This window comes from Carettochelys insculpta, chromosome 11, assembly GCF_033958435.1.
Source record: "Carettochelys insculpta isolate YL-2023 chromosome 11, ASM3395843v1, whole genome shotgun sequence".
Classification (NCBI taxonomy): domain Eukaryota; kingdom Metazoa; phylum Chordata; order Testudines; family Carettochelyidae; genus Carettochelys; species Carettochelys insculpta.
In genome coordinates this window covers 38,885,633-38,908,469 of record NC_134147.1, presented here as the reverse complement: position 1 = coordinate 38,908,469, position 22,837 = coordinate 38,885,633, and the positions used below count along the sequence as shown (strand labels likewise).

Sequence of the window (22,837 nt, the reverse complement as noted above, 5' to 3'; positions counted from 1 at the left end):
AGGGACATAAATATATGCTCCCTCTTTGTGGGAAATGATCAGGAGAATCAGGCAAGTGACTTTCTGCAGCCTTGTTGTATATCACTCCATGCCTGACCTTTTAGTCCTCATCCTCAAAGGAAACCTGCACATGGGTATGTCCTGGCCAGCAGCAGGGGGAAGGCCTAGGCAACTTTGCCCAGTGCTGAAGGCGTGTGGCACTGGACAGCCTCCTCATGCCATGGGCCCTGCCCCTCCCCCACTTCACCCCCTTACTCCCTCTCTGACTAACCAGACCGGGGATTATCTGGGGGCAGGGCTCAGAGGTGGGCAGCAGAGGCACAGCAGGGGGTCGCCCCCCCCTTGGCTCCGCTACCCCCCAGACTCACCATGCAGCATGAGCAGCAGCCTGCTCAGAACTGCGTCCTCCCAGCCTGCTGAGACCTGCTTCTACATGGGCAACAGGGAGGGGAGCCGCCTCCTGCTGCCACAGAGAAGCGGAGTTCAGGGGGCCGGAAGGGCATGGCCAAGCGGAGCTGGCTGCTGCTGGCGCCACCCGTGTAATGAGTGCAAGGTGGTGGGGATGAGACCTGCTGCTGCTACTGCCACTACCTGCCCCCAAGTAATACTCCCCCATCCTGTCCATAGGACAGCGGGGGTAGCTGATGTTGCGCCCCCAAAGGCGAGGGGAATGGGCCAAATCGCCTTGTGGATGGGATGGTTCCAGTTACACACATTCAGTGATGAGCTTGGGAGTATAAATTGCTTACTCTGTGAGACACTGAAAAGCAGGGACTGGACAGAGACACTGGATTTATAGCTTTTACAATGTCACCCATTAACCCCCTTGTTGTCTTATGAGATAAAAGTTGTTAATGAACCACTCTTACTTGAATGGCCCCTTATTACTTACGCTAACTACCGATGTTAAAGAATCTGTTGCACCCTGCATTTAGCCATGATGCTGGAGAACCTTTCCCAGACTGGACCTCTATGGCTACAAAGCTTGTTTCTCTCACCAACAGAAGATGGTCCAAAAATGGTATTACTTTCCCCACCTTGTCCCTAATACCACAGGACTGAAACAGTTACCACTACACTGCACACATGGGAATGAACATGCAGCCATTCCATATGTGCTACTCTAAGTACAAACAATGACCTGCCACAAAGACAAACTTTTGGGATCAATCCCTTTTTGGCATGTGGCTGATTAGATTCCAGTACCAGGATCAGGCCTGTAATCAGAGATTTTTGCTATTCACTCAGTTTGGAATACAAATCTATTCTAAAAAACAAAACAAAATAAATCTTTCCTTGTGTTTCCTCAAAAGTCCCCCCCATACTACTGCACGCCCCCAATCTCATGCTGTTTCTGGGAATATACTTATTTACTTCTCAGGTGGGTTACTGTTTTTCTGTATGTGGCTACAATCAATCAATCTTTCTCTTTCTCTCTCTCTATCTTAATTCTAGACTCAAATCTTGAACCCCTTGGTGGTCAGGCTAGGTAGATGCCATTCTTGGATGTGATGTAATGTTCTGTATTCTAGGGATGTGAAAGAAGCCACATATCCCTCCTCCCCCGCTTTCCAAGGAAAGAAGAGAAGTGTCCAGGTAGCTGTAAATTCTCCAGCCTGACCCTTATTCCATGTCCCCCACCTCCCTATTCACTATCACAATACAGTTTTGAGCAACGGAGACATATCCATAGGACAACTATAGTTCTACTAATACTGCTGAATGTGTGTGACACTCAAATCCCACCCAGGGAGCAAGCAGGGTAGCATTCAGTTTCGAATAGGTCTCGCAGCTGAGAGGACAAAGCCGTCTATGTTAGACCTGACCAAAATATCAGTCACACTTCACATAAAGGCTCCATTTATAGATGGTGCACACAGAGCTCACAAATGATTAGTAAGTGCTGGTTAATCAATTGCTATAGCATATCATAGAGACCAACAGATTATTTGTAACTATGGCATGCAACTATTCACACTTTCTACTGATGTATCTATAACCATCTGTAACAGATATTCCTCATATGTGTAATATAGTTACACAGCTAATTATTTATAAACCCTTTATAAATTGAACCTTAATATAAGTGTGACAAAAATATCATAGTGAATGTTCATGAACTTATTTCACTTGCTGTGGGTGTCTCCAGTCAAGCTGCATATTAGTTTTTTAACAAATTAAACAATTCTCCTCAAAATCACATAGTAAGTATATAATAGTCTTTTGGTACCTGAATTTCTGGTCTTGCTACAAGTAAGGAGACATTCTTGCTCTCTTCACTGGTTAGGAGTGCTACAGCCTCTTCTCGGTTCTGTACTGCTATGCCATTAATCTAAAATTATATACATAGCAAAAAAACAAATGCATGAGAAAAATCTGAACTAATGTTGCCATCCGGATGCTCCAGTTCCATTGTGGTGGGATCCACGGTGCTGTATGGCTGGACAGTGTCTCATCTTAGACATGATGCATATCGTCTCTGAACACATCTGTGAGAGCAGAGCATGTAGAGGGCCATGGCAGACATTTTGGTGGAGAAAACCTGAGCCTAGTGTCTGCCCTATGTTTTTCATAGTTTTTATATATGTGTAGGTATATGGAAGGAGTCTTACCACAGAGCTAGAACCAGAGAGGAGGGGTAAGACATGAGCAGAACCACAACAATGGGGAACCAAAATAATTTAATAACTGTGGATATGGCTAAGAGGGACAGAATTTCCCAGTGAAGACCACACCAGCAATTAAAATGGGAGTACCCTTCTAGTCAGTATGAGCTTGAGTTCTAAAGTACTACTAGATAAATCACTCCTGCAGTAGATGTTGTGTTGTGGGAGAACTGCTTACAGTGGTACAAGTATCTGTGCCACCACGTTGTTCCACCAGCAGTAGGAATGGTTTGTATGATGCTCCACAGAGGAGAATAATTGTTGGAAAAAATGGAGGGTTTCCTTGGCAGCAGACAAAATTAAGCAAGGATGTGTTGCAGGCTGGGCTGAAAAACACCCAGGTATTGCTAGTAAAATATTCTAATGTAGACTAGGCCAGAAGGTATGTTAAAGAGATGGAAAAAAGAGGTGGAGAATATTGGCTAACTTTTCACTGCCACACAACTCAAAAATGGCATATCTGGTTTTACTCAGTCTTTCAAAATAGAACCGTTTGGGCTAGTACACTACAACTGCAACTTCAATGCAACCAAAAAGTGACCCATAAGAGTTTGCACTGAGGACATGTCCAAATGGGAAAACTATGCAGCAAGGTGAGCTGTAAATCAATCATTCACTAACCTGCCACGTATTAACTGTGGACCTGCTATCATGCACTAAAGGGAACTCTCAGTGCACAGCATCAGAGTTCTGCATAATCAGTTATATCCCATCTTGATGCTCTGTCTAGACAGGCCATAAATCTGAAAAATGGTAGCTCAAAGGAAAATCTTTGAAGAAAATTACAAGGGAGTGCCAAATTATTAGGGTTATAATGGAATGATTCATGGCAGCAATCTTAAAATAAAGTGCGTGAACCAATTTGATAGGTATGTTCAAGTGCCTACTGTACACCTTGGAAAGCAAGTTATTTCTGAATTATTTGCACACATACTTGAATAATGCGATCTCCCTCTCGTAGGCGACCATCTCTTGCGGCGATGCTGTTGGGATCAATCTGCAAGCGAGAAAAAGGGTAAACAGTGCTTATTTTGTAATGAAAACCAGTGCTTGGGTACAAGTAATTTTTTTGACATTCATAACTGATGCATCTTAACTGCCCAGCCTACAGGTGCCAGGGCTCAGCCTGGCACAAATAAAATCCTGCTTGTAAATGCTATGGAAGTTTAAAAAGAGATTTCAATCACTTCCCATTTACACATGATAATCTGCAATGCAAGCAATGTGGGCTGAATGGAGATGACAGTATTCAGTGCTGGGTTCAGGGTTTCTAACTTCATACATAATTATTAGCAGGCTCCCTTGCTTTCATAAGACAGGGTGAACCAGAAATTAAAATGACTGGGTTAAATGTATAATGTTTTCTTCCTGACATGAGCCTCCACAGAAGACAGACTTGTGTTACATACTAGAAAAGTCTTCTCATTTGCGCTTTCATAATTAACATTTTCATTTTCAAATGCAGTTGTCTGATCTATGTTTGCAAATCTTTTCCAGAACGGAAGGGTTAGGCCCTACTTGATATATTGTAGAGGAGGAATGTGTTAAATTTAAGCTTGTTTTTCCCTAAATAGCTATTTTATTTGAAATGAATGGTAAAAGGTTAGCTAAGTCCGTGTATAAATGACTGTTGGATGAAAGGAAGCACAGAATGTCAAGTAGGCACGAAATATTCAGTTGCAACCTAATGAAAACACTTGCAATTTTGTTCTTTTTATTTTGGCTGTCAGAACAATTATAAATAGACAACAGATGCAGAGAACATTACAAATTCTTGGCAAATTTAATCTGGAGTTAAATACACTATATAGATCTATTACAGTAAACATAAGCATTAGGTGTCAATGTCATGATCGTGATGTTCAATGACAGCATTTTTAGGAGCTTATGATCTGACACTACTAAGTGGGTCTGTCCCACGAAAGCTCACCTAATAAACTATTTTGCTAGTCTTTAAAGTGCTACTTGACTGCTTTTTGTTTTACTAAATAGATGTATTTTTATTTCCTGGTAGAGAGGATGTGGTATTTCATGTTGGTTGGCACAATCATTTAATGGGGGGGATAAGATAGAAGTCTATAAAATCATGAATGGTGTGAAGAAAGAGACAAGGTAATATTTACTCCTTCAAGTAACACAAGAGCTGGGGTACCACCAGCTAAAATCAATAGGCGGGAGGTTTAAATCAAACAAAAAAATTACTAATTCACACAATCCACAGTCAAACTCTGGAACTCACTGCCTTGGGATGTTGTGAAAGCCTGAACTAAACTGATGCTTAAAAGAGAACTAGGTAGCTTCAAGGAGTTTGTCAATTATTATTGGTCAAGATAGTCAGGGACCTAACCACATTCTGGGTGTCCCCAGCCTCTTGACTTCCAGAAGCTGGGAGTGGGTGATAGATGGTGGATCAATTGATAACTACCCTGTTCTGCTCATTCCCTCTGAAGCATATGACATTGGCTTCTGCTGGAGAACAGGATACTAGGCTAGAAGGACCATTGTGCTGATCCATTCTCTTCACCCTATGTTCTTATGCAACAGTTCTGGAGTAACTCTGAAGGTGAAAAAAGGCTAGAGTACAAAGCATCTGCTTTGCCCTCTGACGTTGTCTCCAGGTTATGTTGTGGGGCTCATCTAGAGGTGCTTGAGACATTTTTGTTACTGAGAACAATTTCTAAGAAAATGAACAATGTTCCATTTTGCTCGGCACTTTTTCCATGAAAAATGTTTGGATTTTTATTGAAAACCTGAAAAGTTTCATGAAAATCAACCAGTTTCAGTGGCAATTTCCATGTTGACAGGAAAAAGCAATTTTTTGACAAAAAATGAACATAAACTTCCCTTGGGAAGCCAAGGACAGATTTCTGTGGGATTTACGTTAGGGATATCAGACTCAGGCTTTTTGTATAGATACTGTTGACTCCTTCCCATTTTTCATGCATGTCATGTGACTGTGGGATTTTGCAATGGTTGGTGCTTCTCTGAACAATGTTGTTCCATGGGACAGAACAAAAGTCCAATCACTGGAGCTTGAGGTGAAACTTTTTATCATAGACTTACATACTCTGTCCATACATGTACTGCACTCCAAGTTATTAACATGGGGTATGGCATATAAAAAAGGCTGGGTTGGTGCAGCTCATCTGGGGGCCACACATTGTGTTACCCTCTGACTACATGGGTGGGTAAGGGTAGTTGCACTGGGGGGTACACAGGGAAGGATCAGATTATATGGAAGCCTCATCAACACAACTGTAAGTTGGGTAAATGTGAATTGCTGCCAAATTAATTGATGATGGACAATACCTGGTTTTAAAGGAGATTAGGAAGTTCCATGGTTGGTGGATCTAAAACAAATGCACGGGTCTTAAATTGTAGAAATATAAATAGATGTAACTCTTAGAGACATGAATGCAGAAGAAGAAACACAGATAGGAAACGCCAGAAGGAAATAGTTTTCTGTTTTACAATCTTGTCTTTGGTTGTGCACTAAATTGAAATATTGGGTGAAATCTTGGCCCCACTAAAGTTAATAGGAATTTTGCCATTGACTTCAAGGTACACGGATTTTTACCTATTAATTGTGGAAAAGAAAATAAGATCCCATTATTTCACCAATCTTCTAATTATTCCATTCCCAAACTTTTCTGGAACATTACCAGACATGACAGAATTGGACCAGGGCTGACATTTTTCTTATTCCCAAGACTACAGTTTAAAAGACAGATTGTACCATATGTAAAACAGCTCAGTCTTACCTCGCTAACATAAATACCAATGTCATCTTCATCATCAGTTCTATAACACACAGTAAGGCCAAGCTTGTCCTGGCTGTTCACTCTATGCAAGTCCACTTCCTAGGCCAAGAAAAGGAAGTTCTGAATGAGACATCAGTGAATGATGAAAGCCATTTTTTAAATGCAATGAAAATATTTTGCTTCAATGATATACTGGATCTCTTTTCATTTGGCTGTGAAGACCATGTTAACTTACTGAGTGAAAAGTGGATTATGTGCAAACAATCAATACCTAGGGCATTTCTGACCCTTCAATCAATATAAAGTCATTTTGAAAACGGACCTTTTATTGATCTTAAAGAAGAAAAATTACCTATATTTCATGTGGTGGCAAGAATTCCAATGCTAAAATATTTTAGAAAGTATTATCTCAATATTTGCCATAGGTTGAATATATTTTCCTACGAACAGTGCAACATTTGACAGTACTTTCTGATTTATTTGGAAGAGTGCCGCCTGCCATAGTGCATTTGTCTTCATCGTTTCATAACTTTCAAAGAGGAATGACTTAATAAGTTGTTAAGACAAGGACAAAAAGCTGCAAAATCAATATATTTTCAGCAGTGGGTGTCACATTGTTTGTAAAAAATATGTTTTAGCTTTGCCAGAGTGTGGATTGAGCAGGGAGGTCACATGACGCTGCTGCTGTTTCCTCTAATTTTTTTCTATCCATGGTCAGAATAAATTTTGTGGTGTACACCAAGGCATGTGCAGATGTGTGCCACCAGTAGAAACGTGCTGCCAGCTGCAGGAGACTGTGTGCTTAGCTAATCAGCTGGGTGGCACCTGAATAGCTGCCCGCTGGCTGCCCAAGTGCTCAGTTTAAAGGGAACACTGGACACCATGTCAGCATGCTCTGGTGGCACACTCCGTCCGGGAGGAACATAAGATTTAATTTAAAGAAAATTAAGATTCTAGACATTTGCTGTGAAGAACCCATTCTCTGTTACTGTCCCTATTTTCATGGACCTCTGCACCACTCTGTCAGAACCAAGGGTTGTAAAGCCAGTTAGTATGCCTAGTGGAGGTTTTCCATAGTGTACGAATCCCCAGCTGACGCAGTCTGCATTGTTGCCTTCTCCCACTGCTTCAGTCTCAGGAGTGGTGTGCTGAGAATCAGGCGCTCACAGTTCTTGGATGTAGGCCTTTGCCTGGTGTTAAATGCTAGTTGTAGCTAATCTGTGATTCTGTTTCCTCATTCCTGAGATAGCTTCCACTAATTACAGAGGCAGGATGCCCTTTCTATACACTTCCTTCCTCCTTCCCATCCCACCCCCTCACAAGTAGGTAGGCAATGGAATGGGTACAAAACATACAGAACTGTAAGCTATGCTCTTGTGCAGCTGCTTAGGAGAGAGTCAAATGCCACCCAGCTAATTAGCAGAGCACCCACAGCTAGGTTTTGTTTCCACTGGTGGTGCACATTCATACATGCCTCAGTGTGCATAAAAATCATTCTGCACATGGATGGAAAAAATAAGGACATGGGTGGAAAAGACAGGTATGCAAACTGTTTTTAGAAAGCTCTGACAGCTGATGAATGGCGTGCAGCCCTTAAAGGGGCCATATGTTCTTCACAGCCTGCTCCAGGCTGGATGCAAAGCAAAGACACTGTGATGGAAACTGACGACTGTTGGAAATGGGATTAGAGGGAGCTGAAAAACTGGGCAAAATGGAGCTGAATAAGGGTGTGAGCCCATGTATGAATTCCTGAACTTTCCCACGACAAGACATGAAGAAACCCTCCCTCTCCTAGCAACTTTTGCTTCTTCTTGCCCATTCTAACGTAAAAGTCTTGATAACACAATTCATTATTTCTGAACATCTCTCAATTTCAACCTGTGGTGCCATTCACAAAGGGAAAGCAAATGAAAACAAGCCGATATGAATAATTTATTGGCTTGCCTAGATGACAGCTGCCAAGATCAGCAGTCTCTTGTTATTTACTTGTCAACATCTGTAATTTGTTTTTTTTTAAACCATAGCAGTAAATGTCAATGACATTTGAGATGATATTTAAATGGTTTCAATCAATAGTATCCGTGGTGAACTACAGCTTCCCCCCTCTTCAGTTACAAAAAGGTTGAGCACCTTGCTCTAATTGCAGAATTTTCCCATATTTCTAAAGCTTTGCCATTTCTAGAGAGGAAACTGAAATGATTCACTAAGAATTATTAGATAAAAGCAGGGCTGATTCTGATCTCAGTTCTGCTCGTGTAAATCCAAGGTATTTCTTTTGATGTCAATGGATTTATTTCTGATTTTAGAGGGATGGGGGGTGGGGGGAGAACCAGGCATTATGCCGCTATATTAGGTTTAACACAGTTATTCATTTTTCTGTGTACTTTAAAGGGGCTTCACGTCTTTAAGAGCGCTTTATGCCCTCTACACATCAGGGACTGTGAAGAAAAGAATAAGAAATAATATTTAGCTGCTCCACAGGATCATACACTCTGTTATATCTGCAATGAAAGAATACAACAAAGTGTGTCACTCTTCAGCCTTGTTAGATGGATCCTATTTGATGATTAAAACTTTGTTATTTTTTTGGGAGGGAGGCAAGGGATTTGTCCACTCTTGCTTGTAGCTTATATTGAATAATGATGCTCATTTGTTTCAATACATTTTATGTAATTGTACATTTTAATAGAGACGCAGGAGAGCTCATGTGACATATTTGGAAGGTGATAAATCACCCCAGGGAATTTTGAACTATTTATCAGGTAACCAATCTTTAGACAGGTGGCCTTTTGGAAAAGAAATCCTGCAAAAAGAGACTCAGAGCAGGTGTTTAGTACCTGATTTTCTTACAGTTAATTAATTGATAGACTTACCTTGGGGTAGTCCCTCCAGCCCTGGAAAATAGTAGAATAAATGGGATTTCATGTGACTCGTGACTCTAAATATGCTAATGTTGTGTACTTAAAAATACACAACTGTTTTTGATGTGCCTCTTTTTCATTTAAGTTTTAATGTAATCATAAACCACTGAAGGATTTTTATAGGTCTAACTACACAAATCCAAGTTCTTCAAAGCTAAGGCTATTTTCAATATTCAGCCTCCATTTTGTTTATTGCCTCAATTTTGTTATATGAAAACGTCATTATCTGCAAAGTCCTGTGGTCCATTTGTACTGAGAATGTTGAAGTCTAGGAATTAATATTGGCAAGTAGATTTTTTTTGGAAAGGATAAATTGAAACTTGACTCCCCTGCGTATTCTGTATCTCCTCCCTATCACTTCAGAGTTACCATACTGCAGGACAGGTAAACGGCTCTATCCTGCTCTGTCCGAAATCTGTTCAGCTGACTCGTTTCATGTGAGGGATTGCTGGATTGCTCTGTGGCTCCCTGACGTGCAGGCATTTTTTTTTAGTTTAGTGTGGTACTCTGCAACAGAACTGGGACGGAGGGTTATTTTAGTTTGGAAAGGTGCTCAGACATTGTGGTGAGGAACCCCATTTAAATCATATATTGTCAAACCCATCAACTACCTACACTGGGGAATATGAGCTCATGCATGCGTATGACATCTGAAACACAGACATTAGAAATAGGACAATGGTGTTTCGTAACGTCAGGAGTGTGTTCATATGATACAAATCAGAATTACATACTAGGTATATTGCTGTAATAGAGGATGGCCTCAACTTTCATAACAGCAGGGAGAGGAGTGTGTGTGTATGTTATACTCCAGAGAAAGCTGCAAATGGCAAAAACCACACATGGGGAGAGGGAGAGGGAGAGGTTTTTGTGGCACAAAAACAACACGTCTGTAAAGACCATTTTATTGTCCACTGTTTAACAGTCAAAAAGCAGGTTTAACTTAACAGCAGTCAAAACTAAAACACACAGATAATACAATCTACTTCAACCTTAATCATCTAAAACAGTTCTTTGAATTCACTCTGGAAGAGGAGAGTTAACTGGGTGGGTTTACAATGGAACACTGTGATGGGAAGCTCTTTAATCCTGCTCTTTAAATCCTTTAAAATTTCCTGCTACTGCAGCATTGCAGCTTCAATGTCCCTTTTAGCTTTCAGGCTTTATTCCATCAAAGCATCATACGCAAACATTTTGTCAGCGAGCTGTTTACTGCAGCTGAAGAAATTAGCTAGTGTTTCCAAATTTAAATAGGGTTTTTCTGTTTCATCTTCCCCATCTTCTTTATCCTCACTAATATTTGTCATGAGTGCTGCTAGTTCCTCATCAGTCAATTCCTCTAAATGTGACTTAATTGGTACTTCAACCTCCAATTCTTCTGTGTCCTCAGACTCCTCCCCTCACACATCATGGATCATTCTGACAATCCTTGTAATCTCTACATGGATAGGTGGAGCATCAGACATTTCACTGACAGAGTCCTTCCACAATTTTTGCCAACAAACATTGATGGCTGATTATTTTATTTCATCAATGGACTCCTTGATACTAGTGACACAGGGAGCAATGCTGTAGTCCTTCCAGCGCTGTCTGAGATCAAGTGTTTTATCACCTTCCTGTGAATTATGAATCTGAGCACTAAAAGGAGCAATCACACCCTGGTCGAGAGGCTGGATATCAGGAAAACCACTTGCACTTCAGGACGGGCAAATTGTGGAGTGCCAGTGTGTCTCTATGGTGGTGGCCTGGGTCACTGTTCAAGAGGAGTAGCACTTGGAAGGACAGCCTTTCCAGCTGTAGGCATTTTACTACCACAGGGACAAAACAGCTGTTGATCCAGTCAAAAAACAGATCAGCCCTTTTGTCAGACCTCCAAAAACCTGGCAAACTGGTCTTTTTCTCTGTCTTCAGTACCCTGGGGTGTAGTGTGCAGTGCAGTAACGTAGGTTTCACCATCCAGTCTCCAGAGGCCATTAGCACAGTGGAGAAGGGTCAGTCTGTCTTTTGCGGTCTTGTAGCGTGGCACTGGCTTTTCCTCCTTGGAAAGGTTACATTCTTGTGGGCGTGTTTTTCCAGAACAAGCCAGTTTCATCGGCACTGTAAACTGATTGGGACACATTACCCTCTTCTTCAATGATTTTAAGAAGTTGCAGGAGATAATCCCATGCTGCATTATGGTCTGCTGATCAGTTTCAACTTCATATTATGCAAACAGCACCTCTTTTTCAATGTGTGAAACCACACCCTGCTTGTGACAAGTGATGCTGCATTGCCTTGACTTCCCCCCTCATCACCTGATGCTTGTGCAAAATACTTACACAATCTGAAAGCCTTTTCTTGATTCACAGCACCACTTACAGGTGCTCATCTCTGTGCCATGCCCTCAATCCAAATGCTCAACACACCTCTTCCATTTTTTCAGTTATGGGATCACCACTCACACATGAAACTTTCACACAAGTTGGTGCCCTCGCAGCAACACTGCCCCCTATGCTTTGCTCCTTTTTTTTTGTTTTGTTTTAAATAACTCATAGTTGACTTGTTAATGCCATCATGTCTAGCTACTGAGGCTGCAATGTGAGCACTTACCATCTTATCCTGTAATTCAACTTTCTGGCTTAATGCCATTGCCTCCTTTCGCTTCCTAGCCTGTTGACCACTGTGTGCATCACTCGCTTTTCTTTTGCATGCCATAATTAAGGCAAGGTGTGAGGGAGCTCTGAGAAAGCATGAGCAAACTGAATTAAGGCTGGCTATACCTTTAGCAGCCTTAAAATCAAGCGTAGATACGCAATTCTAGCTATGGCAACTGTGTAGCTAGAATTGACTTATCTACAATTGGTCTACCTGGCCTTCGCCACAGAGGGAGGTCAACAGAAGAAACTCATCAACCTCCCTTACTCCTTGGGAGATTGAGGAGTACAAGGGTTGACTGCTGAGCCCAGATAGTTCAATTGCACAGGTCCCTACCAGGCACGCAAAATTGAACCCCAGAAGATCGACCCTCACAGGGTCCATCTTCCAGGTAGTGAACACAAACACAATGTGTTGGTGAGGGAGCTCTGAGAAAGTGTGAGCACGCTTAGTCACAGGCTTGGGACGGTGTGGGATGGTGTGGCACAGCAAAAAGTGGCAAACCAAGAGTAAGAAAACCGTGAACCATGCATGTTAAGACATCCTGAATAACCTTTACAGACATAAACAAAATGACCTCTTATCCTTTGCTTGGATATGTCAGGTAAAAGTGGAATTTATATATATGTTTAATAGAAATGTTAGAATATTCTCATTCAGTATGAAAACTACTAAAAAGAATTGTTGGCGTAAGGACAAGGGGAGCTCAAAAAGTGGGTTGCTGAAACCTGTTTGACATTTATAGCAAGGCAAAAAGAATGAACATGTACCATGATACAATTAAGCCTCCATTCACTTGTACTAATAGATTCAGAATTAGTGGTAACAGTAAATTAATCTCTATATCCAAAAGGACATTAATTCTCAACAGATTATTGAATTGCTTTACAGATGATATGAAATTATGTCCAGTTGGCACATTTATAAAAAACCCAGACCTTTGCTAAAATAGGCAAAATATAAGCATTAGACCTCGGAAACAAATGGCTAGTGGTGACTGAAAGTTCAGAGATTCAATTTGGATGTCTAGCCAAAGCTGGAAGTAAAACACATTTTTTTAAAATGAGGCTTTTTGTATGCCAAGTTTTGAGCTAGTGAACCAACAGGCGTTCTCCTATTCTGCCTATTTCCACAGTGTTAGTAGACCTACAGAGTGTAAGGTGCTTACTGACCACCTGGCTATAGTTGTTGTTTTAGTCAGCAAGAGGAGAAAGCTTTTGTGGGCTCTCTCTTGAGCAAACAGCAATGATGCCTTTAGTCTTTTCCATCCACGTGCAGAATAAATTTTTATGTGCACCAAGGCATGTGTGAATATGCAGCACCAGGAGAAACAAAAACTTAGCCATGCATGCTCTGCTAATCAGATGGATGGCATCTGAATTTCTCTCATGCATCTGCACAAATGCACAGATTAGAGGGAACACTGGTTTAGCACATGTCAGGGTCCCTATATTTGCATGAGGTGCATAAGATGGTTTCCCCTGCTTTGTGCTGATGAGGATTTCCCATTTGTGCCTAACAAGGAAGCTGATCTTTCCCTCTTTCCCTTCTCAATGTGTGGCAAAGAAAAAGCTGCTTTGTGTTTTGAAAGCTAAAACACATGTAAGTATTTTGCTGCCGCTTTCAGCTTGGGTGCCAACATGGCCTCTGGGGGAGAGGGTCGGGATTCCTTTCAGATGCACTATAAAAGCCAGAATGTTAAGTGAATTGTTCAGCTTGACCAGACCAGAGAAAGGCACCATCTTGTCCAGATAAAAAGCAGCATTGGGATCCCTCTGCAAAACAACCTGCAGATTGGTCACTCCCCTAGCTAAGCAGATGATCAGTAGGAAAGCAGTTAGAAAGACCATGGAAAGACTCGGACATTATTCACCTGGGTCCCAAAGGCAGCATGTGCCAGACAGAGTTTCCCCCTAGAGTAAATTTGTCAGTCAGCTGCAAAAATTAACTATTTCTGGATGTGTTATACTGGAAGAATGACAACATATTCATTTAGATGACTTTGAGAACCACAAGAAGTCCTGTGGTACCTTATAGACTAACAGATATTTTGGAGCATAAGCTTTCGTGGGCAAAGAAAGCGCTGAAGCAGGTCTTGCCCATGAAAGCTTATGCTCCAAAATATGTTAGTCTATAAAATGCCACAGGACGTCTTGTTGTTCTCGAAGATACAGACTAACAAGGCTACCTCTCTGATACTTCGCTTTTTCAGTTTTAACAACTAATCTCTTATTTAACTATTCAGTTAGGCACAGCCAGAACATGCCTATGGATAGCGGAGTGTCTCTGTGCATCTGTGCAAAGATGAAGAAGCCACATGAAGAAGTGGCTCTTGAGCAGACATATTTCTAGGAAGCGGGAAGAAATCTTGGTTCAGCTGTTCAGCCATGCATTAAGCTACAAAAAAGTGCATCAGTGCTCTCACTGTCTTCAGCCATGCCATCCAGAAGTGGGTGGATGATGAGATGCCCCCACTGATCAGACATACCACAGCGGCCATGCCCAGAGCGAATGAATCAGGTATGCTAGGCACTAGGAAAAGAGAGGTTTCTGAGCTACCAGTGCCTCCCCAGTAGAACACAAAATGGCTAGGCAACTGGGTAGGCACACGCCAATGGCACACAACCTCTAGGTTGATCTGATCTCAGAGCAGACGTTCCTCCTCTGGAAGAAAGACACCTGGATTAAGGCACTATAAATTTAGAATACAGTAAAACCTACAATACACGTGGGGACTACAAAACACAACTGTATGAGTCTGAGCATACTGCCTCCCCCACCCCTGACAAATAGCTGTGTCTTGTCTTGCTTTGAAGTGAAGAACTGAAGGTGGAGGGACCTCACCCAGGAATAAATGCACACTGGATTGTACAGACTGTAAGCTGAAATACCAGTTTTCAAATACGGATTGCTAAGTGGACACTAAAGCAACTAAGGACCCACTTCAGGCTTCTCAGAGTGGATTTCAGTAACTGAAGTGTCTGTCACCAATGATTAGATGGGGGGAATAGAGCTTTGTGAGAGGGTGGGTGTCAGAGACAGATGCCTCTTCATGCCGAGGAACCTCATGTAAGGATGGCCCTTGCCAAGCAGATATTAATACCTGAACCTGGTCCTCTTGGGCTGGAGGTTGGAGAGAAGGAATTTTCTCTTGTCAGGGAAAATGACCAAACCAGCTTTTTATATAAGGGTGGCACTGGAATGCAGACTCACAGGTAAGCAGGCACTAGGGCTACATTGTTATAAAAAACACATGGCTTTGCAGGGAACAATCACCATCAATTCTAAAACGAGAGAGAATAAATTGATGCATAATGTCTTCCTTTCAATTAAGGTTTTGTTAACCTTATTTTATTTTATTTTTTTTACCAGAGACCTGCCAGGGTAAAAGTCCTTCAAATCTTTTAAGGGTCACCTCTGCTTTCCCAGGGGCATTCATCCATTGCTTCAGAGAGCAGTTACTTAGCCTATTCCAAAGTGATGGGATTTTATATCAGAGGCTACAGGAACTGCATCAGATTTTTCCATCTGAGATGATGTTAAGCCATCCAACAGGTTTTGCCTGATTCAATTGCCCCATTCCATGTCTAAAAGGTCTTGGAGAATAGTAACAGAGAGGAGCCGTGCTAGTCTATACACTATCAAAACAAAAAGCAGTCAAGTAGCACTTTAAAGACTAGCAAAATAGTTTATTAGGTGAGCTTTCATGGTCTGAAGAAGTGGGTCTGTCCCACGAAAGCTCACCTAACAAACTATTTTGCTAGTCTTTAAAGTGCTACTTGACTGCTTTTTGTTTTGAAGGTCTTGGAGAGTGAGCAAGCAGAGAGCTGTTAGCTCTAAGTAAACAGACAAACCAGTCTTCTGTCCCCTTTACCCATCATAACAATTTAACTGAGAACAAGACATTTGCTTGGACAATCAGGGAAGTTGGAAAGGGAAATAACATAATAAATGCTGAGTACACAAATGCACATACCCTCAATCCAGATTTTTTTTCCTTTATAGTCCAAGGGAATTAATGTACTGGGGGAACTGTTTATAGTACCTGTCTGGCAGCTGGGCTGACTTGGTGTGAATGAACATTTAACCCATGACATCCAGGGAAATTCTGCAGTGATATATTGTTTTCCTTTAAACCTGACATAAATTCTGTCTGGGTCTCTTTACAAAGTCAAACGTATTTGCTAACTTAAAATGAAATATTAATTCCGTATTTTTTTCAGTGGGGCCCTTGTGTAAGAACAGTTAAAGATGCCTTTAGTTTATGTATTTTTACTGAATTAAACATGCAATAGTTTAATTTAGACCAATCAATTTTTGAGAGAAACTTTAGGAAAATGAAGTGGGTACACAATGTTGGTGTCTTTTAAATGAATCCAGCATAAGCTATACTCTATAGACATTTACAGAATGTTGCCAAACTGTTTCTCTGATTGACCTTGTTTACTTGTTACAAGTCAATAACTAGACAGTTATAGGTCATAAAAGTTTAGACAAGGAGCTCTGATTGAAATTCAGATCACATTTTATGGACATAAAAGCCCAGAAGGGTGACTTGATGTTTTTTTTTTTTTTTTTGCTTTAGACATTCCCACTACAGTCAATGAAACAAGTGCCTTTGTAGTCTGTAAAAGCGCATCTATCAATAGGCAAACAAAAAAAGCATCTAGCTAGTTGAGTCTTTGTGGTAGCACTTTGACTCTTCCATTGATCTTGGTTTCCAAGATTTGAAAAAGAATAGTCGGTGGGTATTAAGAAATACTATTAGGCTACAGAGATGCTTCTAATGTTCAGCTGCTTGTGTTACTGAGCTGATCACCTTTTGCCACCAAGTACTATATCAATGTCAAAATTATTAATGTTGGGGTTTAAACCACCTTAACAACCAGCTACTGAAATGCACATGATTAAACATTTTTCAACTCAATGGGTTGATCTTCTAATGGGAGTAATATAATTTATCCACCATATTAGATTTTAAAGACACTATTTTGAAAATGCAGGTGCAGAACATTTGCCTTTAAAACTGAAATCTGTCTTGTATAAAAGATACTGTACAGAGACATCGCAACAAAAGAAAAGTTGATAGCTGCTGAGGAAATTTATTTCACTGATCTCTTGATTCTCATCTGATTTCTATTTGAATTTGTGCACACAGACCAATTACAGCCAGACCTGTAGTTTTTAGTCATCTTGTAAATTTTGTGTATGGATTAAGGCCTTGATCCTGCAAACACTAATGTAGGTGATCAACTTCTCATGGAGTGAGATTATCAAAAAGTTCTCAGTGCTGGCTTAACTCTGCTTCCATTGATTTCTACAGTAAAACTTGCACTGATTTAAACAGTGACAGAGCTTGGACAGCACTGATCTTTTTGGAAAGTGAAGTGTTAGTAGAACTGAAGCTAGGTCTATGCTATGGCAGAAGACTGACCTGTTCAGGGTCGATCTTCTGTGGTTTTGTTTCATACATGCACAAAACCACGCTTTCCGGGGTCAAAGTCAACCTTGGACTTTTTGTGAGTGGAGAGGATTAAGGAAGGTCGATGGGAGAAATGCTCCTGTTGACCTTCTTCCATATAGACAGACACTGAAGTTGACCATTGATAAGTTGATTTTAGCCACCTAATTGGCATAGCTACAATTGCGTATCGGCAGTTGACTTCTATGTCTAGTATAGGCACAGCCTGAGATGTAAGAAAACTGTAGTGCATACAAATTGAGAGTAACCTCTTGTGTTACATCAGCACATGGACAACCAAGCATATATTAACTAGGTCAGACTTCAGTGACAAAGACATTGTGGCCACTGGCTAGAAATATTACGACATGTACTACCAGAATAAATATTGAAGTAAAAATAGTATCCTCCATGGAGCTACTCATAAACATGAACATAATGCTAGATACATGCTTAGGTACCTTGCTGAATCATGCCCCATGTATATAAATTACACTCTTAATAGCAAGAAGATTGGGAGTGATATACAGGTTGAACCTCCCTAATCTGGCACCCTGGGGAGCTGACCAGTGCCGAATGAGAGAATTTGCTGGACTGCATATTACCAACACTTCCACTGCTTACTGGGCTCTTAGAAGATAGGGATACATTAAAGCTAAATAACAGCATAAAACACTGAGAGCCAGGACTGGTGGTTGTAAATAAACTTTATGGGACCATGGGAAACTTGGCCACACTCATAAGTGGCTTTCTGGCTAACTGAACTCATGCTGGACTACAGATGTTACCGGACGAGAGAGTTTTGGATTAAAGAGGTTCAACCTGTAATGAAATTCATAAAAGGAAAATTGAAAAATAAACTTCTAGTTGGGATGTGCAAAATATTCCCAGTGAAAGCATGGAAGGTTCACTGCTTAAAGACATTTTAAAAATGATGGAAAAAGACAGAAATAGAAAGGAGGATTGAGATGCGCTCATATGTCAGTTCTGCTTTTAATGTCTGATTCTATACATATACTGCTGTAACTTTTCAGTGATGAGCATGGAGCAGCTTAGTAATTAGGTATGTATACTTTGATCTCCTCCTACAGTTTTAAAATAACTTTACATGATTAAAATTCGCAATCTTTGTTTCCAGTCCCACAGATATTTAAAAAAAAATAATACCACTGAAACACTGAAGTGTGAAAATCGATCTATTAGGAATTTGTGGTACAAGTTATTTCATCTACAAAATCACTTTTTTTTACATGATGTAATTACATATAGACAGACTCTCAGCTACTGCACAACAGCACAGTTCCAATAGAACAATGCCAGTTTACGGCAGCTGAGGATCTAAATTGTAATTACATGACATAACAATACAGGCTTTAATATTTGCAGACTGCAGAGCAATTGGAAAGTAATATGCTTATGCATAATCCTTAGAACCGCCTTTTGACAGTCTACATGTGTAATTGTAGTTTAATGCTGAATAAGACCTTGACATGTGACAATATATTAAATATTTTGAATTTTAAATTTTTTAATTGTTATTAAATACCTCTAATTCTAACTCGTCTCTGTCCATTTCTTGATGAATGCCTCCCATGTAGTCATTTGGGTCATAGTATTCATGCACCGATGAATGACTGGAAGAATAAAATAGGTTTTAAGATATTATGCTTTTTTCTAATTAGCACACTAATCCATCCAATCTTATTGCAGGATATCTGTAATATGACAGACTTACAATCAGACCAACAAGTAGGGTGTAGCGTGTTCTGTTTACAATAATACAGACACAAAGTTAAAACTATACAAATATAAAAACTCTACTGTACCTTGAACATGATAAATATAAAGACAAAAGTAAAAGACCTGTAAAGTGTTTCATAATTGCAAATTTTAAATTTTCGACTGCCTTCCTCCTCCCCCCTCCCCGTCAAATGCGAAGCCAATCCCATAAAACAAATAAGAGTTGGTAAGGGGGAAAGGGAGCTGAATGATGGACTGGTAAAGTTAGGGCAAAATTGTATGATAAATGAAACCATCACTCTGCTGATAGATTGACAGATGTTACATGCAGAGATAAGTGTTTAGAATTTCTGAATAAAAACACAGGGCTGCAAAGTGCTAAGTTTTTCAGAAAAGCTCTTATAGTGCACATATCCTTCACAGCAGAGTAGCAGGTTTGCATCTGATTACACAGAGCATCCGAGTGCTTGGGATACACTAAAACATGGAATACCTCTGAGGGGTGCAGTTTATAGATGGGGATATTGAGGCACAAAGAGGTTAAATAACTTGCCAAAGGGGTCACAGTGAGTATAGCTGAGAAAGGATTAGAAGTGGCAGTTTGAGGAAAAGATGCAATATGGCTGAGATTATGGAGATCAGAATTTTGACAGTTTTGCACAAGAAAAGCTGGAGTGTGAAAGGTTAAGCACAAAGGGAGAGATCAACAGGATGCAGCTAAGGATATTGGGAGACTCACAGTTTTGCAAAGGCAGTTTGGCTCTTGGTTGCAAAACTCCTGCTGTTTTTTTTCCTGATTTCTGCTAAGCAGATACTTCCAATTGTTCACTGGGGAGCATGATGAAAATGCTAGATTTGTTTTTATTTATACACAGAGTTGGACTGCAGCCCATGGTATGCAGAGGTGAAGCTACCTTTGCCACCTTAATTAATATTTGCACTTTGTTTAGCTGATGTAAAGTACTATCAAAATGCCAAGTATTATTATTTGGTTGCCATCTATTTAGGATTAAAACAATAGGCTATTAGTGATTGGCAATTGAAACATAATGGGCTGTATTTAATGATTAGCAATTAAAACACACTCCACTCTCTTTGAATTGCCAGTCATTATTGGCATGTTTTTAAATTCCAGCTCTCCACAGACAGCTACACTACTTGCACTTTGGGGATTTTCAACAGGGGAATGCTTTGGTGGTCGCCAATGAAGATGCAGCAACTTTATTTACTTCTAAGATTGACGTGAACTCCATTTGATTCTTTAACTAGATGCACGGTTCTATGTAAGTGAGAGGCCATTTAAATAACAGTATCTGCTATTGTGCTGAAATGCCTGTGTTATTCTTCAAGGGTCAGACTGATTGCAGTGGATTTTGAAACAGGTAGTAAGAGAAGTTATACATAAAGGATCGATTTTAAACCTGTACTTTAAAAAAAAAAAGCATGAAAACCATTGGTAGATTTTGTCATTTGCATGCACAGTTAGGTTACTGGGGTGTATAAATAGCTTTCTGCAAGCACAAATGCTCCTATCTGGCTGAATAGGAATTCTACACACACAGCTGTTCAGATGCAGCTCAAAACCCAGCCTTTGATGGTGCTCAGAGTTCTAATCAATGTCTAATGTGAGTGACAGGGTTAGGACCAGTCTTATTGCTGGGCCTCTTGTTATGCAAGCACACTGTAACCTAAATTACTTCTACCATGAATTCCTCTTCTTTACCCTGTGTATAGTGTAGTAGCTGCATCACACTGGTTGGCCTAACAGCTGGAAATTCATGCAGATGTCACTTCACAGACTGTAATGATGTTGACATCACCTCCATGGGTATGTTTCCATGGAATGTAACTTAGCTAAGAAGAAGAAGAGGAGCTCTAAGCTTCACAGCCAGTTGACTGTTGGTGTGCTTCAAAAGTAGCCCTCAGCGCAGAACTAAAATGTGGCCTGGAAACAAGGAGGCAGTGCAGTGACTTCCTAACTGACAGTTAATAGAAAAATGTCTGACCCCAGAGGGACTAATAGAATTGCCAGGCTCCTGGAAGAGGCAGAGCTTTGAGGGAAAGGGCTAGAGCTGGGGCCACCAGCCCTCAGAGCTGCCCAGCTTACGATTCCTTCCCCACCCACAAACCCTTGAAAGCTGCTGGCACCCAGAGCTCTGGTGGCAGCAGGGACCCCGAGCCCTCTTGAATCACCAGACCCTGGGGCAGCTGACCTATATTTCCCTCCCGCTGCCACTGGGTCGGTGGGTCTGCCCCTCTCACTTAAGCACTGAAACATTCAGAACACCATGCACTTACAGACACATGTCCAATTTTTGGCTCAGTTTATACATGATCATATGCCACAAAACCCACAAGGAGTAGCACAGCACTGATGTGTATTCCCACCCTAGCTTTCCCCTCTATGGGAACCCTCTGAAAGGAGTTTGGGGGCACAGCACAGTGGCATGTTTCTTAATTTTATGTGCATAGCCAACCTGGCCTTGCTCAGACATGATCTACGCCAGGAACTTGTGTTGGTATAACTAAGTCACCTAGGGGTGTGGCAAATCTAGAATTATACTGACCTACCACCTGGTGCAGGCAGCACTATGTTCACAAGAGGGCTTCGCTTGCGAAGTTACTACCTTTTGGGGAAGTGGACAGCCTGCACCAAAACAAGAGATGCTCTCCTGTAGATGGAGTTTGCATCTTCATTAACTGCTACAGCGGTACTGTACCGGTTCAGCCATACCGGTTTAAGAGTAGAAAAGCTCTAAACCTTCTGTTCATGTCTTTCCATGGGCTCCTATGCTGTACAGCCAGAATAAGCGCACGTCTACACATATGCATGTCGATCTTCTGGGGTTCAATACAGCCCATCAGGTAGGGACATGTTAAGTCAAACACTGAGGTCATCCCTGTTGATCGCAGTACTTTTTGGAGTTGCAAGGAGTAAAGAAAGTCAATGAGAGAACTTCTCCTGTTGACCTCCCACTGTGGGGATGGCGGAGAAGATTGACATACGCTGTGCCAACTCCAGCTACGTTATTCTCATAGCTGAAGTTGCATACCTTAAATTGACTATATCCCCTAATGCAGACCTTCCCTGAGGGTGCACATAAATACTGCTTTGCATAATATCCATGCACTTCTTTTAAGGATGTTACAACAGTTGACATCGTTAGAAGCTTTTGTGTCTTCTGTGCCCACGGGGGCAAATATGCAGTGAGTGGAGGCACTTAGCGTGGATTTTATACAGAACTGTTTTCCCTTCAAACAATGTGTGTGGGGGATCATGCATGTGTGTATGAAGATAATTACAGTTTTTTATTTGTAAGTACAAAAGAATCAAACTACCATTAACAATAATTACATTTGGATTCTAAAACATCCTTGACAGCATCGGTAAGTAATTTCAGTCCTAGAATATAATTTATGTGAGTAACATTGCTGCAGGGCTATAATATAGTAATTAATACACTGGAACAGAAAGCAGCTGTTCTTAGCAGTATGCAATTTATGGCAGCCATAAAAAATAAAGTTAAAACATAAGCAAACCAAAAGAGGTAGTGAGGGGAATTACAAGCAACATTAACCTTTTCCTTTAAAACAACTACAAACAAAAAAGATTTATAGGGCCTGATTGTGAACTCATTGGGACTACTCATGTGA

The 22,837-nt window shown here is 40.9% G+C and overlaps 1 protein-coding gene across 2 annotated transcripts in view; it reads right to left on the bottom strand.

Moving 5' to 3' along the window:
• The window catches only part of PDZRN3 (PDZ domain containing ring finger 3), a 225,070-nt gene that overhangs the window by 4,345 nt on the left and 197,888 nt on the right, over nucleotides 1-22,837 (bottom strand). For both annotated transcript variants that reach the window (XM_075005353.1, XM_075005354.1), the window contains 4 exons: nucleotides 18,990-19,077; nucleotides 6,428-6,526; nucleotides 3,601-3,663; nucleotides 2,231-2,332 (listed from right to left, as the gene is read on the bottom strand). In XM_075005353.1, the coding sequence (XP_074861454.1) occupies nucleotides 2,231-2,332; nucleotides 3,601-3,663; nucleotides 6,428-6,526; nucleotides 18,990-19,077 (352 nt within the window). The remainder of the gene's footprint in view (nucleotides 1-2,230; nucleotides 2,333-3,600; nucleotides 3,664-6,427; nucleotides 6,527-18,989; nucleotides 19,078-22,837) is intronic.